The 24644-nt window shown below is 38.9% G+C and overlaps 1 protein-coding gene and 1 non-coding gene across 2 annotated transcripts; one reads left to right on the forward strand and one right to left on the reverse strand.

Annotated features, from left to right (window-relative positions):
- Positions 1–20122: 20122 nt before the first annotated feature.
- On the reverse strand, positions 20123–21036 carry LOC112012821 (transcription repressor OFP14). Its single transcript, XM_024045198.2, has one exon. It carries the CDS (start codon positions 21034–21036, stop codon positions 20155–20157), a length of 882 nt encoding a protein of 293 aa, XP_023900966.1. The 3' UTR covers positions 20123–20154.
- Positions 21037–24263: 3227 nt separating this feature from the next.
- On the forward strand, positions 24264–24347 carry TRNAL-CAA (transfer RNA leucine (anticodon CAA)). Its single transcript has one exon. It is a non-coding gene; the product is annotated as a tRNA-Leu (tRNA).
- The last annotated feature ends 297 nt before the right edge of the window (positions 24348–24644 follow it).

A 24644-nucleotide genomic window follows, 5' to 3' on the forward strand; every position in this document is an offset into this window, starting at 1 on the left:
CTTTAAATAAAAAGAAAGAAAAAAAGAACCACACATCTTTTGGGCTCATAGTTACCTTTGGCATCACTGATTCACTATGTTACTGATTCCATATTCTTGTTTTATTTTATTGTTCATGTAAATGTGCTTCTGCTAATTCCAAATTATAATAATTGATGTTAAAACTGCCACTATTGCATAACAGAATTTAAGTATGGGGTGCTTTGGCAATTCGCACATTTTTAGTCATGGGCCTCTTTGGATATATAATTGGTTTGAGGATCACGGAGAGAGGCTTCCAAACAAAATTCATACATTGGAAATATTGGGCCAAATATTAATTTTAGTAAAGGAACATACTAAACCCTTATAGTAACAAAGATAATTAAGCCTGGAAACGGAAGCTCAGATGGGCAGTGATTCACTTGGCAAAATAGAGGCACATGATGATTTAAGTAAAAGGAACACTCTGGGCGCACGTGATAGACAGTAATAATGGCGATTATATGTCAATTGTTACGGTCGTTTGGTTAGGTATTTTGAGAGATTAGGGTCCTGTTTGTTTCTAAAAAGTGATGTATTCACTTTTCATTTTTTCTTTTTTTGTATTCAAATTCTAAAATTGAATATAGAAAAAATGACCAATTTTTACATTTGAGAATGTTTAGTAAGTTATTTTGAATACGTAATTTGGGTATAAAATTTATCATGCACGGTTTGGTATTGTTTTTTATTTTTCTTTTAAAGTTACTTTTTTCACTTACACACACATCAATTAGGTGGGGCCCTTTGCATTTTCACAATATTTACGGAATTGTCATTGTATTTGTTTTCTATGAAAATGAAAACAATGAAAAGATGTTTTCATTTTTGTATTCAAAACCAACTTTTAGAATACTGAAAATGAAAACTAAGTACAAATTTTTATACCAAACAAGTTTTTTGTGGTGGGTCCCATTGAAAATTGAAAATGAAAACAAAAACACTACTTTTTATAGCTAACTATGCAGGTCCTAAAAGAGCGTTTTTAAAACCCATAACTTTGTTTTACAACCACGACTCCTTATAACTTTCTACAAATGCACATTTTAAACTCAAAATAGGTTTTATAACAGCTTATACATACATGGGATACCTGGAAAAAGAACGAAATGGAGGAGACATGGTGTTAGAGATGGAACCAGGTCCTTAAAGTATAAATAGAGACCTCGTTCAGCAAGGAAAGGACACCATGAACACACCAACAGATAAGAAAACTTAGTTAGAACACATATCATAACACTCTCAAAACTTTGAGACTAGGTTCTTAGGAATTACTTTCTTAGTCTTTTAGGTTTGTAAGGAGATCTTCATCTTACGCTTGTAAGTTTATGTCCAAGTACTTGTGTTTAAGTTTAATGTGATATGCACGTATTTATGATAATTTGATCCATATGAATGTCCATTTCAATGCAACTTTGTGTTATTAGGATTGAATCAACTGCATTCTTGTGATTTGCCTTTAATCAAGATGATCAGCTTTAATTAGTTTAATTTCAATCAAAATGATTTACTTCGAGCCCTTTGATTTTGAGATGATGTAATATGTCTTAGTCAATTCGATAAGTTAGACATTTCAAGAGCTTAGTACTTAGCATTTTTCATTCTCTTTAGTTGTTTACTTATTCATATTTTTAAAGTCTTATTAAGTTAAGCATTTCCGGACCCAAGATCGTAGTCTCTGAGGTCAAAGTGCACTTTGAGCATAGACTAGTTTATAACTCTGAAAAAGGCCTAACTAATTGAAGAGGATGAATTTGGGCTTGAGATGGGTCTGACGGTTATTCGCTGTGGTCCAATAAAGGACGGGCCCATTATCTGCCAAATTTATGGAAAAGAGTCCAGTATGAAGTATCAGTGGCTCCGAGGCCCATAAGGAAGGCAGAAAGGCCCTTGGTATGTGATACTTGCGACACACTTCATAGAGTCCTATAAGGAAAGGATTCCGTAATTTACACTCATGAGGACTCTGATAAGGAAAAGACTTCTACTCCAAGGAAGAGAGGTCCACCCTCTTCTACTATAAAAACCCCAATACCCTCACAAATCGAGGTACGCATAATTAATCCCTCTCTAGCACTCTAGAGTTGAAAGAAGTTCTAACTTGATCTTCGGAGGGTATTTGGCCGACACCACACCGGTGCTCTCTGTTAGGTTTTCTCCTTTTTGTTGTGTAGGTGTCGTTTCGAGCGTGCAAGTGTTGTGCAACTCACTGGTGATATTTTCGGCTTCATCAGTTGGCGTCATCTGTGGGAAAACTCGATTCATAAGCCATACTATCGTTTCCCGGACTAAAGGGTTGCTTTGGTACTCACTCGCTTGATGGCAACTACTAATGACGTTCAAGGAGATGAACCACCCACGACTGCCCTCGAGAGGCAAGTTCGGACTCTCGGAGCCGCAGTAGAACGTCTCACCAAACAAAACCACGACTTAGAAGAGCAGCTGTGTCAGAAGAATACGGCACCGAATAACCAACAAGAAGATCAAGAAGGGACCAGCGCTCCGAGGAAGAATCAGGAGAAACCCAAAGGCAGCCACGCCCCAAGCAAACCAGAAAGGCAGAATTTGAGCATGCCATCCCTCACGGATGCGACTCCGCCGCATATTGTGGCAGAGATGCAGGCGATGAGGGAACAGATGGAGGTAATGATGAACGCGCTTAAAGGGCGAGTTTCTAGTGATCTTGACGATCTAGTCAACCGCACCGACTCGCCTTTCACGGCGGCCGTGAACTCCTTCCCTTTACCCCACAAATTTCGCATGCCTCATATAGACAGCTATGACGGAGTGAAGGACCCTCTGGATCATCTAGAAACCTTCAAAACATTAATGCACCTTTAGGGAGTAGCAGACGAGATCATGTGCAGGGCCTTCCCCACCACGCTCAAAGGCCCCACAAGGGTGTGGTTCAGCCGACTGACGCCAAACTCTATCAGCACCTTCAAGGAGCTAAGCACGCAGTTCACTACGCACTTCATTGGAGGGCACAGGTACAAGAAGTCCACAACCTGTTTGATGAGTATCAAGCAACGGGAGGACAAGACCCTGAGGACTTACATAACGCGCTTTAATAAAGAAGCGCTTTCAATAGACGAAGCCGACGACAAAATCCTTATGGCGGCATTCACGAACGGATTGCGGAAGGGCAAGTTTCTTTTCTCTTTATACAAGAACGACCCTAAGACCATGTCAGAAGTATTCTACAAGGCAACCAAATACATGAATGCTGAAGACGCATTACAGGCCCGAGATGAGAAACTAAGGAAAAGGGAACGGTAGGAAGACGAACGACGGGACCAAAGGTCAAAGAGGCCTAGGATGGGAGACAGAAGGGATGAGCCGCGCTCTAGGCCACCAAGGGGGAGGTTCACGAACTTCACCCCGTTGATTACTCCGATAGAGCAACTCCTAATGCAAATCAAGGACGAAGGTGCCCTAACCTTCCCAAGAAAGCTAAAAGGAGATCCTAGCAAAAGGTCACGGGATAAATATTGCCGTTTTCACTGCGATTACAGCCACGATACAGCAGATTGCTATGACTTGAAGCAGCAGATAGAGGCCCTTATTAGACAGGGGAAATTACAAAAGTACGTCAGAAAGGAGAGGACGGACTAGCCAGCTCAAGAACAGCAGCCTCGAAGGGATAACGAGCGTCCTAGGCCCCTAATCGGAGACATAAGAATGATTGTAGGGGGAACATCAACCACCGGGTCGTCCAAGAAGGCCCGAAAGACTTACCTCTAGATGATCAACAACGTCCAGCTAACAGGTTCAGCACAAAAGATAGCACGGAGAGATAGCCCAGCTATCGGATTCACCGAGGAAGGTGCACGACGTCTTCACCACCCACATGACGACGCATTAGTGGTCACTCTACGGGTAGGAGAGTATAACATGCACAGAGTGTTGGTGGACAACGATAGCTCAGCGGACATCCTCTATTACCCCGCATTCCAACAAATGAAAATTGACAGGGATCGGTTGACACTAACAAACACCCCGTTGGTTGGCTTCGGGGGAGCAAGATTGTTTCCAATAGGTGTGGTCACACTTTCGGTGATGGTAGGGGATTATCCCCAACAGATCACACAAGATGTGACGTTCGTTGTGGTCGACTGTTCATCTGCATACAACGCTATCATCGGACGACCTACCAATAATGCGTGGAAGGCGGCAACATCAACCTACCACCTAATGATCAAATTCCCTACAGAACACGGGGTTGGTGAATTACAAGGGAGCCAGGTGGCAGCCCATGAGTGCTACGTTGCCATACTGAAGATGGAAGACTAGCAGCAAACCATGTGCATAGAGGACGCACGGACGACAGCATAGCCGGTGGAGGAACTAGAGGAAATAACCCTTGATGAATCAAGACCTGAACGGACTACCAGAGTAGGGACACTGGCTAGCCAGACAATCCATTAATCCCTCATATCATTCCTCAGAATGAATCAGGATGTGTTCGCCTAGAGCCACGAAGACATGCCAGGAATCGAAAGCTCGGTCATAGCTCACAGGCTAAATGTAAATCCATCATTCTCGCTAATCAGACAGAAAAAACGAGTCTTCGCACAGGAACGAGACAAGGCAATAGCGGAAGAAGTGAAGAAGCTGTTAGAGGCAAACTTCATCCGGGAAATTTACTACCCTGACTGGCTGGCGAACGTAGTGATGGTCAAAAAAGCAAACGGCAAATGGCGAATGTGCGTTGATTTCACGAACCTCAACAAAGCATGCCCAAAGGACAGTTACCCACTGCCCCGGATAGATACCCTGGTTGACTCCACGGCCAGACACCAGCTCTTGAGCTTCATGGATGCCTTCTCGGGCTATAATCAAATTAAAATAGACGAAGCTGACTAGGAGAAAACCTCTTTTGTCACTAGCCAATGGCTCTTTTGTTATAAAGTGATGCCATTTGGGCTTAAGAACGCAGGCGCAACATACCAAAGACTGATGAACAAAATGTTCGCTTACCAGATCGGCAGAAACGTGCAAGTTTATGTCGACGACATGCTTGTGAAGAGCCTACTCGAAGATGACCCCCTGAAGGACCTCCAGGAGACTTTTGACACTCTCCGCTCATATAATATGAAGCTTAATCCAACTAAGTGCACGTTTGGAGTAACGGCAGGAAAGTTCTTGGGGTTTATGGTATCTTACAGAAGGATAGAGGTTAATCCAGAAAAAATTCGGGCCATCATGGAGTTGGAACCACCGAAGACGATCAAAGACGTGCAAAGACTGAACGGCAAAATTGCCGCCCTGAATAGGTTTGTCTCGAAAGCGACGGACAAATGTCTGCCCTTCTTCAGGATACTAAGAAAGTCGTTTGAATGGATGGATGAATGCCAGAAGGCCTTTGAAGAATTAAAGAGGTACCTCACATCCCCGCCATTGCTCAGCCCCTCCAGACCAGGAGAAGAACTTTACCTCTACTTAGCTATTTCAGAAGCGGCGGTCAGCGCGGCATTAGTAAGAGAGGAAGACGGATCCCAAAAACTCGTCTACTTTACAAGTCGAGCGTTCCGAGTAGCATAAGAAAGGTACCTGCCAATAGAGAAGATGGCCTTTGCATTGGTAATAATGGCAAGAAAACTAAAGCCGTATTTCCAAGCCCATACTATCATAGTCCTGATGAACCAACCCCTGAGGAGAGCCTTAGGGAGCCCCGAGGCAGCTGGACGAATGGCTTTGTGGGCGATTAAGATGAGTGAATTTGACATACAATATCGCCCACGAATTGCAATCAAAGGGCAAGCTGTGGCTGACTTCATTGCAGAATTCGCACAATTGGAGGACGAGGAGAAAGTAGCCGCACAATGGACCATCCACACAGACGGATCGTCAAACAGAAAGGCTAGAGGAGCTGGTGTAGTCATCCAAACCCCAGAAGGGGATAAAGTCGAGTGCATGATCCGACTCGACTTCCCCACGACCAACAACGAAGCCGAATATGAAGCATTGATAACGGGACTAGACCTCGTAAGAGCAGCAGGAGCTGAAAACATAGTCGTGCACTGCGACTCCCAGGTTGTAATACGTCACATTGACGGAGGCTATGAATGCAAAAGTGAGAGGATGAAGAAGTACCTGGAGGAAGTGAAGAATCGGATCAGCAACCTCGAAGTAAAATTCGTCCAAATCCCAAGGGAAGAAAACCAGTGCGCCGACCATCTGGCAAAAGCAGCCTCGGCAGAACATATGATTGTTCCCGAACAGGTATTATCATTCATACAACGCTCCTCGCTTATTAATGATGGAACAAACATACAGGAAGTCAGTTTTTGGGACAATTGGACCACACCATTGACGGCGTACCTAAGATCAGGCACTCTGCCGGATGAGAAATACGCAGCGAGGAAGCTAAAAGTATGAGCCTCATGGTTTGTACTGATCAAAGATACCTTATACAAAAGAGGATTCTCCCGACCGTACCTAAGATGCTTAAGCAGCGAGGAAGCAGACTACGTGATGAGAGAAGTTCACGAGGGTATTTGCGAAAACCACTCAGGGGCGCGATCCTTAGTGCACAAATTGGTCTGAGCGGGGTACTATTGGCCTACGATGCAAAAGGATGCACAAGCTTACGTCAAAACTTGCAACAAATGTCAGAGGTTTAGTAATCTGATTCGGTAACCAACTGAGGAGCTTACACCCATGACGGCCCTTTGGCCCTTTGCCCAAAAGGGATTAGACATCATGGGCCCCTTTCCGACAGCACTAAGACAACTAAAATTTCTTGTAGTAGGCATCGACTACTTCACCAAGTGGGTAGAAGCAGAGGCCCTTGCCAGTATCACGGAGAAGAACATTCGAAGCTTTGTGTGGAGAAATATTATCTGCAGGTACGAGATACCAAGAGTGCTTGTCTCCGACAATGGAAAACAGTTCGACAACAATGCCTTTAGGGACTTCTGTTCGGAACTGAGTATTAAGAATCATTACTCTTCGCCCGCGCACCTACAGGCCAACGGACAAGTTGAGGTCACGAACCGGTCCTTACTCAAGATCATAAAGACCCGGCTCGAGGGGGCTAAGGGCATCTGGCCTGACGAACTACCGAGCGTCTTATGGGCATATCGTACTACCGCAAGAACACCCACTGGGGAAACACCATTCAGACTAGCATACGGATGTGAGGCCGTCATTCCAGCAGAGGTCGGGCTTACGAGTTATCGGGTGGAGAACTACAACAAGGATCAGAACGAAGAGGCCTTGCGGTTACAGATGGATCTGGTGGACAAGGTCCGGGCTACAGCAGAGCAGAGGTTGGCTAGGTACCAGAACCTTATGGCAAAATACTACAACTCCAACGTCAGACACAGAGACTTTCAGATCGGAGATCTTGTGCTACGGAAGGTAATGGGTGCTGCTAGAGATCCGTCACAAGGAAAGCTCGGCCCCAACTGGGAAGGACCATACAGGATCTCATCTTGGCAAAGGAAAGGAACCTACCACCTCGAAACTCCGGACGGACAGAGGCTTCAACACCCATGGAACACGGAGAACCTACAGAGATACTACCAGTAGAGACGACGTGAAGGGCATCGTTCCCCCCCAACTTCCAGTTTATCATTTAGTTTTTAGAAGCTTTTGCTTCAAACAATTTTTTCTCCATTTTTCAGTTTTTACTTCAAACAATTCTACAAGTACCTTTTTAAGCCCAAGGGGGCAGGTACCTTTCTTTTTTTCTGCATGATTTTCTTTCAATAATAGAAGTATTCAAACACTACTATGTTTCCTGCTTAAGCCATAGAGGACGGACAAAACTTAATCCACAAAGTGGACGGATCATCCCAAGAGGATGATAATCCCAAGTCCCATAGAGGACAGACAAAACTTAATCCACCAAATGGACAGGTCATCCCAAGAGGATGATAATCCCAAGTCCCATAGAGGACAGATAAAACTTGGTCGACAAAGTGGACGGATCATCCTAAGAGGATGAAAATCCGAAGTCCCATAGGGGACGGACAAAACTTAGTCCACAAAGTGGATGGATCATCCCAAGAGGATGATAATCCAAATTCCCGTGGAGGACGGATAAAACTTGGTCCACAAGTGGGACGGATCATCCCAAGAGGATGAAAATTCTAAGTCCAATAAAGGACGGATAAAACTTAGTCCACAAGATGGACGGATCAAATCCCAAAGTTTAAAGTTAATGGATGGACAAAACAGTCCGCGAAAGGGACGGATCCTTTCCCATAGTGAACGGATAAGAATTAGTCCACAAGTGGACGGACCATCACAAGTGGGTAAAAAATATTAAGTAGATGGACCCCCTATAGTGGGAGTATCTACCAAGTCCACAACATGAACAACCAGATGTATGTAAACAAAATAAACAGATACAAAACTACAAAAGGCATACAAATTAGCAGACGAATAAACACAACATATTATAAAAACCAAATATTGAGTGTCTACATGACATCCATGACGGATGAAAAATTGTTCTTAAAATATCTTTACAAAAAAAAAAAATAATAAATAGATAACAATAAAATTATTTCAACTTGTGGCTGGGACATCTGTTCCTTCCTGACGGACCTCCACGTCATTTGGATCATTCTCAACGGTCTTGTCCACCTGAGCCCTGTCGACTTGAGCCTCGTCACCAAACAGCTGGTCAGTGTCATCAGATCTGGCAGGCTGAACGGATGTTTGCTCGGGAACACTAATGTTGACGGAAGATAGGTCAAGGTCTGGATATAAGCTCTTCACCTGACGAAGGGCATCGTCAAAGCCGTCATTAATGGAGGACCCTAGCTCCAGTAGAAGGTCGTCGGAGTCTCGATACTCACGCACGGCGTCTACTTTTGCCTGACGGATCTCCTTCTCTTTGTCCTCCAAAACCTTGGATAGCTCCTCCGTCCTCTTAAGGTACTAGTCCCTCGCTCCCTCAGCCATTTCCAACTTCTTCTCCTGGACGACCTTCCAAGCCCTCAGTTGTGTTAGCTCGTCATCCGTCGCCTTGGCTTTCTCTCTTAGTCGGTCCAATGTTGTCTCATGGCTAAGGCACCGTCCCATCAGCCCCTTCATCATTAGCATGGCCTGAAAATGAAAAGGAGTTAGCCAATTATTAGAGTCAAAAAACAAAAGCGTAGCAGATGGATCGATTACCTGAGCAATACTGAATAGGCCCGTCTCCCCCATAGCCTCGGTGGAATGGTTGCCTAGATCTTCGTAGTCATCAGAAGAGATGACGGACGAGAGCTTCTCCAAAGCATACTTGGGGTCCTCTCGCAGGAGGACGGGCGCCTTCTCCTTCTGGGTGGACGGGCCCTTCATGAGGCCTTTTCCTGCCCCATGCTTCAGAGGAGTTGTGGTTTTGGCACCAGCCATAAGACCTAGGACGGGCTCCAATGGAACCTTGGGCTTCTTTAGAAGATGGTCCCCTCTGGACGGCGCTTTCCTTTTCTGGGGAAGGCTGGAACTTGTTCCCATAGGATCTGCCTCAACGGACTCTTTCTTCTTGGCAACGTTCGCTCTGATCAAGGCCCTTCTTTTGGCGTCATCCATTTCTGCGAAAGTAAACGGAGAAAATTACAAGAAGAATATAGTAGACGGATAAATTATTGGAATATAGTAAGAAACTTACGTTGACGGGCTTTCTTGTCGTATTTCCTGGTCGCAGAAGAAGGTTCAGGTCCGTCACAATACCAATGAAGGGTGTCGAGTGTGACGAGCTTAGCCCAGGTCCTCTTCTCTGACGAGGTCTTTTTAAAAATCTTTTCCAAAAAACTAAATTCTTCAAGTTCTATTTGTGGGTGTTGTCGGACTGAAAAAGAGAGAGTAGACGGACTGTAAATTCTTATGAAATTCAATAAATATAATAAAAATAAATTGCTTTCATATGACGGGGTATACCAGACTCATTTAGAATACCCCATGTAGTATCAACGGGCGTGTGATCCGTCTCTCCTGGACGGCACATCCAACCGTCTCCTTCTATGAAGAAGTAACGGCTCTTCCAGTCTCTATTTGAATCTGGTGTTTAAAAAATAACTTTCAGGACGGAGCTCCTAGGGACGAAGCTATACATTCCCCTTGACTTGTCTATTTCGTCTGGACGGTAGTAGTGAAGGAACTCCCGCACCGTCAGCCTACGTCTACCGCCCGACATGGCTCCGTTCAGTATCTCCATCGCGATAAAAACTCTCCAGGCGTTTGGGGATATTTGGCTGACGGACAATCCCAAATATTGTAAAAGTTCGCGATGGAGGGAACTCAATGGGAATCTAAGGCTAGCCTTGAGCACCTACTCATATATTCCAACACCGTCCACCCCTTGGTAATAGCATTTTTCTGACTGGTAGGGTAGACAGATGGGAATATGGTCAGGGATTTGGTAGTTGTCTCTAATGGTGTTGAAATGTGGCTCCTTGATGGTTGAAGTGAAGGCGTTTACCGTCCACTCTGGTAGCATTACAAACTACCTAAGTCCGTCCGCTCCCACGACGGATCTAATTCCTTCTATTGGTTCTTCAACTATTTCTACAATCTCCATATCCTCATTTGTTGAGGACGGGGAAGATGCAGACGGACTCCTATCCTCGCTCAGATCGTCTCGGTCTTTGTGACCTGACGGATACACCTCTTCATAATCCGTTTCGTTGCGAGCGACAGATTGGTTACTCGACGCACTAGACATTTCCTACAGGTAACGACAAAACCTAAGGCTATGACGGATGTTGGAAAATATGACGGGAAAAGAAAAGGAATTGTTTTTTTTTCCATAGTAAAGTTTAAAACAAGAAATAAAATATAAGACGGATGGAAATGACTTACTAGCAAAAAGTAGACGGATGAAAGTGTCTGACGGTTGCCGTGAGTGGACGGGCTGCTCTCTGACAGATACGACGGTCTCTCTCTGACAATGCAATTCTTCGTGAAAGTAGAAAAATGAAAGGAGAAGGGGGCAGTATTTATAGGAGAGGTGCACGGAAGACGAAGTGATGCTTCGATCTCATAAAATTGCCAATAGAAGTACGACACGTGTCACACCATTAATGCTCTCCAGATCTTGTCCGCAGCATTAATTACTGACGGTGTACCTTGGAGCCGTCGACCTCAACAAATTTGGAGTCGACGACCCACAGGCCTCTCAACCGTCACCCCCGTTAATGGTTATCGTCACCCCATGTTTCCCTCAAAGTATGACGGATCCATAGGGTGAAGGGGGCAACTGAAGAGGATGAATTTGGGCTTGAGATGGGCCTGACGGTTATTCGTTGTGGTCCAATAGAGGACGGGCCCATTATCTGCCAAATTTATGGAAAAGAGTCCAGTATGAAGTATCAGTGGGTCCGAGGCCCATAAGGAAGGCAGAAATGCCCTTGGTATGTGATACTTGCGACACACTTCATAGAGTCCTATAAGGAAAGGATTCCGCAATCTACGCTCATGAGGACTCTGATAAGGAAAAGACTTCTACTCCAAGGAAGAGAGGTCCACCATCTTCTACTATAAAAACCCCAATACCTTCACAAATCGAGATACGCATAATTAACCCCTCTCTAGCACTCAAGAGTTGAAAGAAGTTCTAACTTGACCTTCGGAGGGTATTTGGCCGACACCACACCGGTGCTCTCTGTTAGGTTTTCTCCTTTTTGTTGTGCAGGTGTTGTTTCGAGCGTGCAAGCGTTGTGCAACTCACTGGTGATATTTTCGACTTCATCACTAATCATTCGAGTAGGCTTTCTTCTTGGATCGGTGAAGATTGCAGTCAGTGGAGAGGAGTGCAACAACCAATCCAGTCATGTCACCAAGCTTGATCTTCGGAACCCAAATGAAATGGAAATCAACTATGATGCACATTTGAATTTGTTCCTTGGTGATGAGATAAGTTCTTCTTTGATTAACTTGAAATATTTAAATTAATTTGATCTAAGCTCGAATTATTTGGGAGGCATTTGAATTCTTGAAGTTTTGGGGAAGCTAGAGAACTTGATGTATCTCAGTCTCTCTAATGCATCGTTTTTTGGGGAAATTCCTCCTCATCTCAGCAATTTGTCCAGGCTGATACATCTTGACCTTCATTACAATAGAGACTTGTATCCCCAAAATTTGGATTGGGTCTCAAGTCTCTCTTCTTTGAAGTACCTAGATATGAGGCGATTGAATCTAAGTGGTGTTGGAGAAAATTGGCTAACTGCAATTAACATGCTTCCTTCCCTTCTAGAGTTTTGTTTCTGATTGTCAGCTTGGAAGCCTTCTACCTTCCCTTCCTTTTGTTAATTTCACCTCTCTTTTAGCCCTTGATTTATGGAACAATGAATTTTACTCTTCCATACCACAGTGCTTGTTTAATCTTTCTAGCCTCAAAAAACTTGATCTTGGTTTGAGTAAGTTACAAGGTACCATTCCATATGATTTTGTGAACGTAAGAAAACTTGAGCACCTTGATTTGCATGGAAATGAAAAAATCACAGGCCAATTGCCAAGCTGTTTTGGAAATCTTTGTAAATTGAAGACTCTATATCTTTCAGGGAACAATTTTAGCAGCAATATTGATGGGTTTTTAGGTAATTTCCCTACTTGCTTGAATAATAACCTGGAGTCCCTTGCTTTGCATTCTAATAACTAATAAGCTGATTGGAAAAATTCCTGATTCATTGGGATTATTTGGAAGCTTGAGACAACTCTCTTTGGGATACAACATTTTTGGGGGTTCAATTCCAGCATCTATTGGCAAGTTGTCATCCTTACAGTTGTTGCACCTTTCTTATAAAGAGATGAATGGAACCATTCCTAAAAGTATTGGACAATTCTCAGAGTTAGTCGCTTTGCTCCTTGACAACAATTCCTGAAAAGGTGTCATTACAGAAGCCCATTTGATGAATCTCACAAGACTAGAAGATTTTATACTAAACATTGGGAAAAACCAGTCCCTAGTAGTATTCAATGTGGCATACGAATGAGTTCCTCCTTTTACGCTCAAAGAGCTTCAACTAGAAAGCAGTGTTGTTGGCCCTAGATTTCCTGTATGGCTTCAAGTTCAAAGTGAGCTTAAGTTTGTCAACCTTAGAAACATTGGAATCTCAGATAATATTCTAGAGGAATGGTCTCTAAGATATCTTCTCAACTCAATCACTTGGATTTATCCAACAATCAAATAATGGGGAAGTTACCACACCAATTAGCATATCCATATGTTTCTTTTATTGATTTAAGCTATAACCGCTTCAAGGGTCCTATTCCACTTTTGTTTTCTAATATAACCCAGCTATATTTGAAAAGAAATCTATTTTCAGGCAACATCTCATCAAATATTGGCGATCGAAAGCCACACTTACAAACATTAGATCTCTTGGAGAACCTCTTAGATGCTAAAATTTGCTTTTTAATTTCGAAAATGAAGGAAGAAAATTGGGCTGTTTAATGGACGAAAATGCCCATGTACACTTGCACTTTGCCTCAGGAGCAATTAAATTTCAGGGGAGCTCCCTAATAATTGGAATGAGTCACATTGACAATACCTAAAGGTTGTGAATGTTGCATACAACAACTTATCTGGAAAAATTTCGAGCTCAATGGGTTTCTTGATCACCCTTTTCTTATTAGTGTTGAGCTACAACAATTTTTATGGAGAAATTCCTTCTTCCTCACAAAATTATTCTCTTATCAATACTGATCTTGGTGAGAATCATTTCTTAGGGAACCTTCCTTCATGGATAGGATCAGACTTCTACGTAATACGCCTATGGTTAAATCTATTTGTTGGAATTATCCCTCGACAATGGTGCAATCTTTCGGTTCTTCATATCTTGGATCTTGCACAGAACAATATTTTTGGGGGCATTCTAGACTGTATAGACAATTTGACTACTTTGACTTATAGCAACAACACCATTGGGTACTTTGGTTATCAATCCTATTTTGAAAAAAATTAATCATGGTGACAAAAGGAAAAGAGCTTGAATATGGTTCCGCTCTCATATTTATTAACAACATTGATCTTTCAAAGAATAGTTTAACGGGAGAAATTCTTGATGAACTAATAAGGCTGGTAGGATTGGGTACACTAAACCTCTCAATGAATCATCTAACTGGAAATGTTCCCGAGAACATTGGAAACTTGCGATGGCTGGAAACACTTAATCTCTCAAAAAATACTCTTTCTAGACATATTCTTGAAAGCAGGTCATCTTTAACTTCCTTGGCACACTTGAACCTGTCTCTTAACAACTTGATAGGAAGAATCCCATCTAGTAATCAGCTCTGAAAGCTCGAAAATGTGTTGAAAACACAAGAGCTGTTTAGACTCCCAAATTAAAGTTACGGCTCGATATATTTTACACTAACTTAATACTAAGTGCGGAATAGTGTAAATGCAAGCAGATAAATAAATAAGCTACTCTAATCCATAATCATGACAACACAGCAGTAAAATGGAATGTAAAAGAGTAGGGAAGAGAGATGCAAACACAAGATAACATGCCGATGTGTTATCGAAGAGGAAACCAAAGAACTCGACGAAAAACCTCTCTGCCGCCCTCCAAGCGATAATCGATCCACTAGACAATCAGTTGGGATACATGGGTTAGCAAGAGACCTTCCAAGCTTAATCTACCCGATGTACCTAAGCCCTCCAAGCTCCTACTCCAACAAGGCTTCTCGGAACCGTGTCTTGTCTAGCTCTTTAGATCCCGCAATAAGCTCCATGTTGCATCTGCCATCCTTGGCTTCTTCCAATACTTTCCAGAAGCACCAAAACCTCACTTGATACTCTGAAAGGGTGTGGTAAGTATTTGAACTATCAACCTCTCAATAGTATGGAAATGGAGAGGTGGGAGTTGAGGAAAATCCACAAGCAATTGTGTAGAGAAATGTGGGTATAATAATCTCTAACTCTCAAGGTTTGTGGCTAGGGTTTTCTCTCAGAAGCATTCCTCAACATTTGTGGGTAATGTGGATATAAATAGTGTGAGTACAAAAAGTATGTATCAGATAGTACAGTGTGGCAAAATAGAATGTTTCGCGAGTGTCTCGCAGGAAGGCCTTACCTGCTAGATACTCACGAAATACAGTTGTCTCCATCCTGTCCTGACTCTTTGCATTCCAGCATGTGCAGGTCACATGGATCACTTCGTGAGATGCTAAGTCGCGAGTTACCCGCAAAAACTCTTTAGTCTTCAATTTGCTTGAGTCTTTACACTCTCTCTCTCTATCACACAACCTTTACAAATAAATCCCACGATAAATACAGAGTACAAAATATTGAATAAAATTACAATCAAATTTGACATGGAATAAAAGCCAACAAAACACATAGTTGTAAATTACAACTTTACAAGCTCCACACACTAACTGATGCATCCATGTATAAAAGTAACCCTTCGTTGTATGGGTCTCCTCTTCTGACCAAGTGCCTAGGAGATGGAACATTTGCCCCAACTATTATTGATGGTAGTGTTGAAGATGAACAAGATGGAGATGATTATGAAAAACTATGGTTATATGCTAGCATTGGACTTGGGTTTGTTGTAGGATTTTGGGGTGTTTGTGGAACCTTACTATTGAAGAAATCATGGAGGCATGGGTATTTCATTTCTGCGATGACATCAAAGATAGGATTGCACTAATAATTGCATTGAAAGTAGTTCATTTGAAAAGGAAATTTGGGCTAGAAAAAAAATTGAAGTTTGTAGATGAGAAGGCTTTTTCAGTTATAAATTTGAGGTATGTATAGGTTTCTGTGAGATCTTAAGTAGAAGATTTTTGTTCTTAGTTTTTTTGTTTGGGTTTTTAGTTGTTATAAATGTGTTATCCTATGTAGTTGACGAGATTGATGATTTGCCTATGTTTTCTTTCTTTTTGATTTATGGGTTTACATTTATGGATACTGGGTTTTGGTTGACTTGAAATTAATAATGGTATCTTGTATAAGATGTAGAAGATTATTTTAATTTTTATTCAATTCATTCTCTGTTTGGCTTTTGGCATTTTTTGGTTTTGTAGGTGATATGTTTGATCTCCTAGTGTTAGGATTTTATCTCCCAGCTGTCACAATATTCACCAATTCTTAACAAAGTAATTAATTATATTAATGTTGTGACATTGAGTGTGAGTTTGGATAGCGGTAGGTTACACGTTTTGCGAGTCTATGTTTTTTTCCCTAGGTTCCGTGCACTGTTCATGGGACCCACAAGTATGGAACCTGGCAAAATCAACTTTAAAACTGGGTCCCACGGCATCATTCACACATTTCAAAATTATTTCACTACAATATTTTCAGTTTTCAATTTTTAACAATAAGCAGTATCCAAACAGACTCTAAATGTCTTTGGTATGGTGAAATTGAGAGAAACTTGGTTACACTAACCTTAGGCTGACCTATCGCCACGTTTAAAAAAACGCAACTATAGGTTAAGTCTATAGCTGCGTTCAAAAAACGTGGCTATAGGTCCAACCGAATAAATACATTTTTTTTTAAAAGGAGGATCAATAGCTGCATTTAAAAAGCACGGCTATAGCTTACCTATAGCTATGTTTTTTAAAACGCAACTATAGGTTAAGTCTATAGCTGCGTTTAACAAACGCGACTATAAGTCCAACCAAATAATATATTTTTTTAAAATGATGGTCTATAGTCACGTTCAAAAAACGTGGCTATAGTTAACGCACAAAAAAAAAAAAAAAAAAAAAACCGAATGACATGCTAGGTTCCCACCTACCCCCACTTTTATCTTTTCTTTCTTTGCTCATCCTTTTTTTGCTCCTTTCTTCTGCAAGTCATGCCAAGTTCTTCTTCTTTTTTTTTTTTTTCTTCTTTTTTTCCCTTCTTCACTCCAGCACAACTCTTTTTTTCTTCATCTCAAGCACACTGATTTGTCTACAGATCTTTTTTTTTTTTTTTGTGGTAATTTTATGTTTAGTTAGTAAGAAAATGGAGGAAATGTTGAAAATTTTGAATGAAGTGGATATTCTAGCAATATTTGTGTCTATGTCTTAATTTGGATTTGAGTTTTGATTTTGAATTTTTTGGATCTGTGCTTGAATTTGGGATTGTGTTGCTTATTGTGCTTATGTTTAAATGGGTTTGTGTTCTTGAGCTTGTTCTTTTGTGTTTCTGAGCTTGTGCTTTTGTGTTCCTTGAATGGATTTAGTGTTAGATTTGGGTTGGTTTTGTTGAATGAGAGGAGATTCATGGGTTTGTGTTCTTGTATTTTGGAGCATGTTGTTTTTGTATTGTGAGTATGTTGTGTTTAATTTTGAATTTTTTGGGTGTGTTTGTATTGTGAGTATGTTGTGTTTGATTTTGAATTTTCTGGGTGTGTTTGCATTGTAAGTATGTTAAGTTTGATTTTGAATTTTTTGGATTTGTGTTTGATTTTGATTTTGCTGGAGAAAAAAAAAACCCAGAAAATTAAAAAAAAAAAATACCTATAGCAGCATTTCAAAAACGCAGCTGTAGGAGGCTTTAGCCGGGGTTTTAAAACGCAGCCCAAACATGGTCTATAGCTGTATTTTTAAAAATGCAGCTATAGGTTTCAGTCTATAGCCATGATTAAGAAAACGCGACTATAGGCCTATTGGACCTATAGTCTTGGTGATTAGGCCACGCGTGTAAATGCGGCTATAGAAAACACAGCTATAGACGTTGTTTTTTTGTAGTGGTAGTTCTTTTGAATAGGAAATTTGGGCTGGAAAATATTGAAGTTTGTAGATGGGAATTACTATTATTATGTATTTTATATCAAGCATACTGCTATATGTACGTGGTTTCTAGTTTCTTCTATATCTTTATAAAAATTATGTCTTTTTAATTTATATAAAGCATAATGTGAACTTGTTGTAGTGTTGTAGGGGACTGGACCGGAAAGCTCCTTTGTTTATTGAGGAATTGCTGCAATATGATCTTTTTCCTGTTGTTTCGATATCTTCCTTATTGGTTGGTAAATGTCAAATTTTTTAAAAAAAAAAAAAAAAAAGAGGAAGGGACCTCCTCACTACGTTTCACAAATCACAATTTGTCATATGTTTGGTTTGTTTCCATTTTAAATTCAAATGAATGCATAATAATTTGTAATTTATAGAAAATAATATGATACACAAAAAGTGTAACAGAAAATTTGAACTCCCCAACCTATGATATTGGTCTTTTCCGGTGAAGTAAAACTAGGGTTTGGCTCGAAATGGGTACAAAGGACTATGTGGGTACCATATTTGACTAACTACCCAGTTTCAATCGCATTGATTAGAAACATCGTGTGGTTATTTAGTTCCATGCATATCCTTGATTAGATTCATTTGCTGGCTATATAAACATCATGGCATTTCCATTTGGCAAAACTAAGATCTCAATGGGATACCGTGCCATATATGAAATAGTATATAAGTGAACTCACTAATTCCAATCTTGGATCTACGTATAAATTAATAATTTCGGCCAGGAAAGAAGGCTTTAGTGCAACTATTCTAGCATCTTGTAAACGGAAATTATAAAACAAATTAACTAGCAAATCTCAATTCCCAACCCTTAAACTATTCAATTTTCCTGGTTGTACATCCATACGGAACTTATGGGTATCCTCCCTTCAATTTGACTCAAAAGTAGATTTTCTAAGAAGCGCGTTTCCAAATCAATTTGTCTGCACTCACATCTGTATATGTAAAATATCATAACATGTCAAATTTATATACTCACAATGTTGCTATTCACATGCAAATCTATTTTCTAATACCCCTTTACCCATATACACAAACAGAAAGATGAATTGAGAGAGTAATAAAAAAAAAAATGACATTTTAATAAAAAGTTGTGTAAAACAGATAATCTGATGTTGGTTATTTTGAAAGTTTTTATTATATAAAATAGAAAAAATAGGTTATCATGCAAAAATTGATAGAAATTTTTATACAAACTGATGCGAATGCTCTAACCATAGAAATGATTATCGATGCAAGATTATCAAGGTGATTATTGAAGATGATGTACTCTCTCAATCAGTTTTGAAGATGACGTACTCTCCCAATCAGTTTGTGGTTCTTGAAGCTTTTTTTCAAAGAGTGTTTGTAGTACTGTGTAGTGTGTACTACCTAGTGAAGAATAATCTTGGGAGTAAATTTTGTAATTTATTATTATTATTATTATTATTTTTTTAATTTCTTGAGTCCAAATTTGGTAAAGATGGAGTGTAAAACTCATGTTTTACAGCATCAAATAAGAAATTTTCATATCAACTTTTTACTTAAAACTCAGTATATCCTACAACATCTAGATAACATCTCAATAAACTCTCAATTTATGTTAGATTTCATATAGGTATTAGAATTAACTGAGTATGGTTGTGCTTGTTCTTTAATATGTGACATGATGATGTGTCATATTTGGATTAGAGGGAGTAAAATTTGAATTTTACGTCATATCTTTATAGAATTTAATATAATTTTTCTTTTGTGCAATACATCTTTCTATTGAGAAAAAGAAAAATAGTACATGATGAAACGATTAAAAACAACATTTACAGGTTCTTATTGACCTAGGTTTTTTTTGGGGGTGGGAGGAAACCCCTCTTAAGTGACTTCTCAAGAAAATAATTTGTCGTATATACCCTAAAAAGTCACTTCTCAAGAAAATAATTTGTACACCGAAGACAGTTTCTCAATAGAACCTAGCTACTGAGTGTGTTCTTAAGTTAACATTTCAATAACAGTAAATTATTAAAGAAAAAGAAAACGTTACCGAAGATACCTGAATACTGAATTCCTCTGACCTCAAAATCCGGGAGCCATTGTGAATGTCAAAATATTCGTCATTTAATAATTAAATAGTGTACATGTTCATTCTGTGTCATATTTTGTTCATATTCTTACCTTGATCGATGATATTCACACTAGAAAATATGGAATAGAAAATTCCTAGTAAAAGCACCGGGGAACATGCAACAGACAAGCTCACCCTGAAAATCCATGAAATTTCACCAAACAAAACAAGAAGACAAAACTTTAATCATAAACAACGTTTTTTAATTTTCTTGAAAATGTAATTAATACATTCCACACATGCACATTGCATGTGAGAGCTAAGGGAGAGAATACAACAAAAATCTTAAAACCTACATTTTCTTGTAGCATTCTTTTATGTTCTTAGATGAACTCAATGACTTAATTCGTACGTTACTTCCTTCTCATTTTCCTTCTCCTCTCTCTTTCAATCATCCGAATTGTACGAATATTCCGTGTGCTCGCTGGAATTCTATCAGTATCCTGACGCAAATCGACGATCAAATCAACAAAAGCACTTAAAATGTACCTGTATGATTTTTTCTCATTTAGGTTTAGGTAACAAAATAAGAGCTCTTCCATGAAATCCCAATCAACCCTTCCTTGATTTCGCATACGGGCATCGACCATTTCTTGCATGGAGCGTCGGAAATCCTCGTACGGGCTCGGAGAATAAGCTAGGACCGCGATGCTGTCGTCGGGAAGTGTGACATCCTTAGTATGGTCATTAGTTGTTGTGGTGGAATCATTTAGGGTTGTGCTAGTTGAGGTTGAGCTTGAACCTGCATCCTCCGATGTGGTGGTCATACTCGACCGGGATTCCTCGATAAGCGAGCCCGACAAGCCCGGGTTGATGAAGAATCGATGGGATCCACAAAGATCCGGTGGCGGGTCCATCAGCCGAGGCGATCCAAACAAAACTGCATGATTAGGGTTTTCACCTTCATGATTTACTTTACCCCTTTTTCCCTTGTTGTCCATATCTTCATCGTCCTTTATATACAGTGATTTGAAATTCTCCAAGAGGAAGCGATCAACGTCTGATAAGGTTGCTTCACTCTTGTTGTTTCCTCCGTTGTCGTCGTCGTTGTTTTTTCCGGCCTTGTCTTGGCTGGAGTCGATGGCGAATGAAAGAGTCTTGGGGTGCTTGCACCCGGAGAGGATCCAATTTTTAGAAGATGAGAAGGAATTTGAGGGGAGATGGATGTGTGAAGAAGGTGGTTTTTTTATCTTGGTAAGGTAATCTTGGAGAGATTTTTGAAGCTTCTTAGGCATTTTTTTTCCTTGTTTGTGGCTCTGGTTTACTACAGTGGGTTGGAGTGAAAACGATTTGAGGTAGGTCATATTTATATATATAAAGAAGGCAAGGAAGAGTAATAAAGTATACAGAAATGGTAACATATCCATTAAAGAATCTTTACTAGTCTGGAGGTTTGACAACCATTAATTCGATCTTTTAATAATTATATAAATGCCTATATAACGGCACAGTAAAATGAAATTAAAACGGAAGACCAATTTTACCACTTTTTCTTCCAATAAATAATAAAAAAAGAATGTCTGTTACCTATCAGAGAGAGAGAGGGGGGGGGGGGGGGGGACTAAATATCACTTAAATAATATTATTAATTTATTTTTTATTTTAAATCTATTTTAAATTCTTAATTATTAATATGATTAATTCACCCAAAGTAAGCTAATGGTACTTACTATATACTATATAAGTTTTACAAACTGGCATATCACCAATAAAAAATAAATTATTCAAACATTCATTTATTATATTGTCTAAGTAACATCAATCATATTCATATTACATTTTTTTTTTTTTTTGAGAATTATATTCCTATTACATTAGTTTGTAAATTTTTTGTGGTAAAATTTATATTAGTTTTAGTATTTTCCATTCACTTAATGGTGATTGGATTAGTTTTTTATTTATTTATTCACTTAATGGTAATTGGATAGTAGGTTCCAGTTAGCTCAGCTGATAAAATTTATGATGGTTGAATAAGAGATTTGAGATTTAATCTCCAGCTACATAATAAACCGATTGATATCTCAGTTTGATAATAATAAATTATTATCAAGAGCGGAATACATAAGTTGAAACTCTCTAAAAAACGGTAATTGAGTTGTATTTCTATTAATTCATATATATATATGTGTGTGTGTGTGTGTGTGTGTGTGTGTGTGTGTGTGTGTATATGGAAGAAAATGCTAAACTTATTACAAATTTTACTACAAAAAGCTTACAAACTGATGTGGCGATAAGGTGACACTTCAACAAAAGAATAAATAAGTATTAAATTACTTCTTATGATTGTTGACATATACATCTATAGGACCTATATAATAAAACTTGTAATATATTAGCATAACCCTAATATTTTAGGCCAAAAAAAAGATGCACCTAACTCACATTTTTTTAATTATAAAAATTGAATATAAAAAAAAAAAAAAAAAATACCACCCCCATATTTGGGGGCTTGTTATGTTAGGAGGCCTTAGGCCTAGGCCTAGGGCCGGCCCTAACTACAACTAATCTCAAACAGCTAATGAAAAAAATTTGAGATTAAGGTTTGTTATTATTATAGTTGTGAAACGTTCTTAATTGAGAATTGCAAATATATTTAAAAATAAATAGAAAGTAGTAGGAGCTTAACTTTTACCCTCAATAATTCACAAGGCTAAACGTGTCAAACTAGGCTTACATAATTGAAGCTTGACTTGTGAAGCAATTAATATTTAAAATATAATTTGGTTTTAATCAAAACGACTATAATAAAATTTGACTAAAGATTGTTACCCAAAAAAAGAAAAGAAATTGACTAGAGAAGGTTCGTTTGACTTGACAAGAACGAGGTTTGGATGAGTTAACAAACAGCTAGAGGTGTCCCCAAGTTAGTAGAATGTTCATTTTGCCAGCGCAAGCCTTGATACAAAATATGGAAAGCCTATCCATTGAGATGCTATAATCTTCTTCGGATCTAAAAATGAAAAAAAAAAGAAAAAAAAAAGAAAAGAAAAAAAAAAGCCCCATTTAGGTTTATTGGTGATCACTGCTTGTCTGTTTCTATGTATATAATATATATGTTGATATGTACAGAAAATGAGAGTGCCACAAATAGAAAAAGATCACTGATGCACGTCATAATAACTATAAGAGATCAAAATTACAACCTAACACAGGAATGAAATCATCCCTGTAGCCAGTGAATAAGTTTCCATATTGCCACATTTCCTGATTTTTGCACCAAAAGGATTAGGCTGGACAAATAGTTTACCCCCCCCCCCCTGTAATAGAAAAAATTTTCTATTATGAGGTTTTGAAAGCAAAGCAATAATAATATCTCACTACATCTTTACTCTAAAAAAATGCATCAACATATGTTAATGTGACATTTAATTCATCATCGAATGAACCACACTTTTTCGTATACATTAAGAGTCCATAGATGAGAATGAGTAAGAAAATCAAAAAAGGTTGAACCAATTTTGACGACGATGAATATAAGAGGGGAGAGGAAGGGGGCTAGGTTCATGTCTTCAAAAGTAGAGATCTTGCTTTAATAGCAAGCAAGAATTGGATGGAATTATCTCTTTTATTTGTTTATTTTATTTTTTTTATACATATATAGGTTGATTAGGATTGTTAAAAAAAAAAAAATTAATATAGGTTGATTTGTTTCCTCTTTTTTTTTTTTTTTTTTCCCATAAAGATTTGATATATATATAATATATATAGAGAGAGAGAGAGAGAGAGAGGTAATAGTATTTTTCTATTTAAGCATTCAAATTATATTATTATTATTATTGTTGTTATTATTATTATTATTATTTCACTGCTTAAGAGGGGGGTGGGGGTTGAGGAAACAAAAATTTTTCAGCTAAAACTCAATTCTAAAAGTGACAATTTTTTTATGGGTCTTTTCCTTCTCTTTAATTAAAAATTTACTCTCTTTTAATAAATTTTGAAAATTAAAACTATTGATAAAAAGGAAAATTTTCATTCTAGCTATGTGTTTTCAATGAAATTTGACATTCCTATATAATAATTAAAACAAAGAATGAAATTTGAAGCAAAAAAGGAAATGTGAAAAATTAATCTAGGAGCATGGCAGTAGTGTGCAAAAACATGGATATTTATACTATTTATAAGAGAATTTTCCTTTTGAACTAGACTCTTATGTGGTTCAGAAATACTCTTAAGCCTTATATTTAACGGAGAAATACTTGAGTACAACATGATAATATATATCTTCAACTCCACTTATAATGCCTACAAAATAGAATACTCTTCTAGTAATCCATATATCTTCAAAACAAACTTAATTATCCAATTTTTTTTTTTTAAATGAAGAAATTATGATACTAGAAAATAAAATAAAATCCTCATTGAACATATAAAGCGCGTGTGATGAGGCTAGTTTTTTATATATAGAGATAAACATTATACATTAAATAAATATATAAAGGTATTGAATTTCACTAACAAAACTGTCAGGATGGCCGAGTGGTCTAAGGCGCCAGACTCAAGTTCTGGTTCTCGTGAGAGAGCGTGGGTTCAAATCCCACTTCTGACATTTTTTTCTTTTCATCTTTTTTTTTTTTTTTTTTGTCCATTTTCTATTTTCGGTAGCGATTTTTCTATTTTCAGTAGCCATTTGGTCAATATAGCGCGATTCTTTTCACTAGAAATACCTGTCTGAGTGTCTGGCTTTTTCAAAGCCACCCAGAGCGAGTGCGAGAGAGAGAAATGGCAAGCAACAATTATAGCAGAGAAGAACTGAGAAGAAAAATCTTAGAAACTAGGTCCCATCGCGTGACTCTTACCACCGACGACAATGTCAACACTGCTTTCCCTCAATCACCTCCACGCG

The sequence above is a fragment of the Quercus suber genome, unplaced genomic scaffold, assembly GCF_002906115.3.
Source record: "Quercus suber isolate HL8 unplaced genomic scaffold, Cork oak 2.0 scaffold_149, whole genome shotgun sequence".
Lineage (NCBI taxonomy): Eukaryota > Viridiplantae > Streptophyta > Magnoliopsida > Fagales > Fagaceae > Quercus > Quercus suber.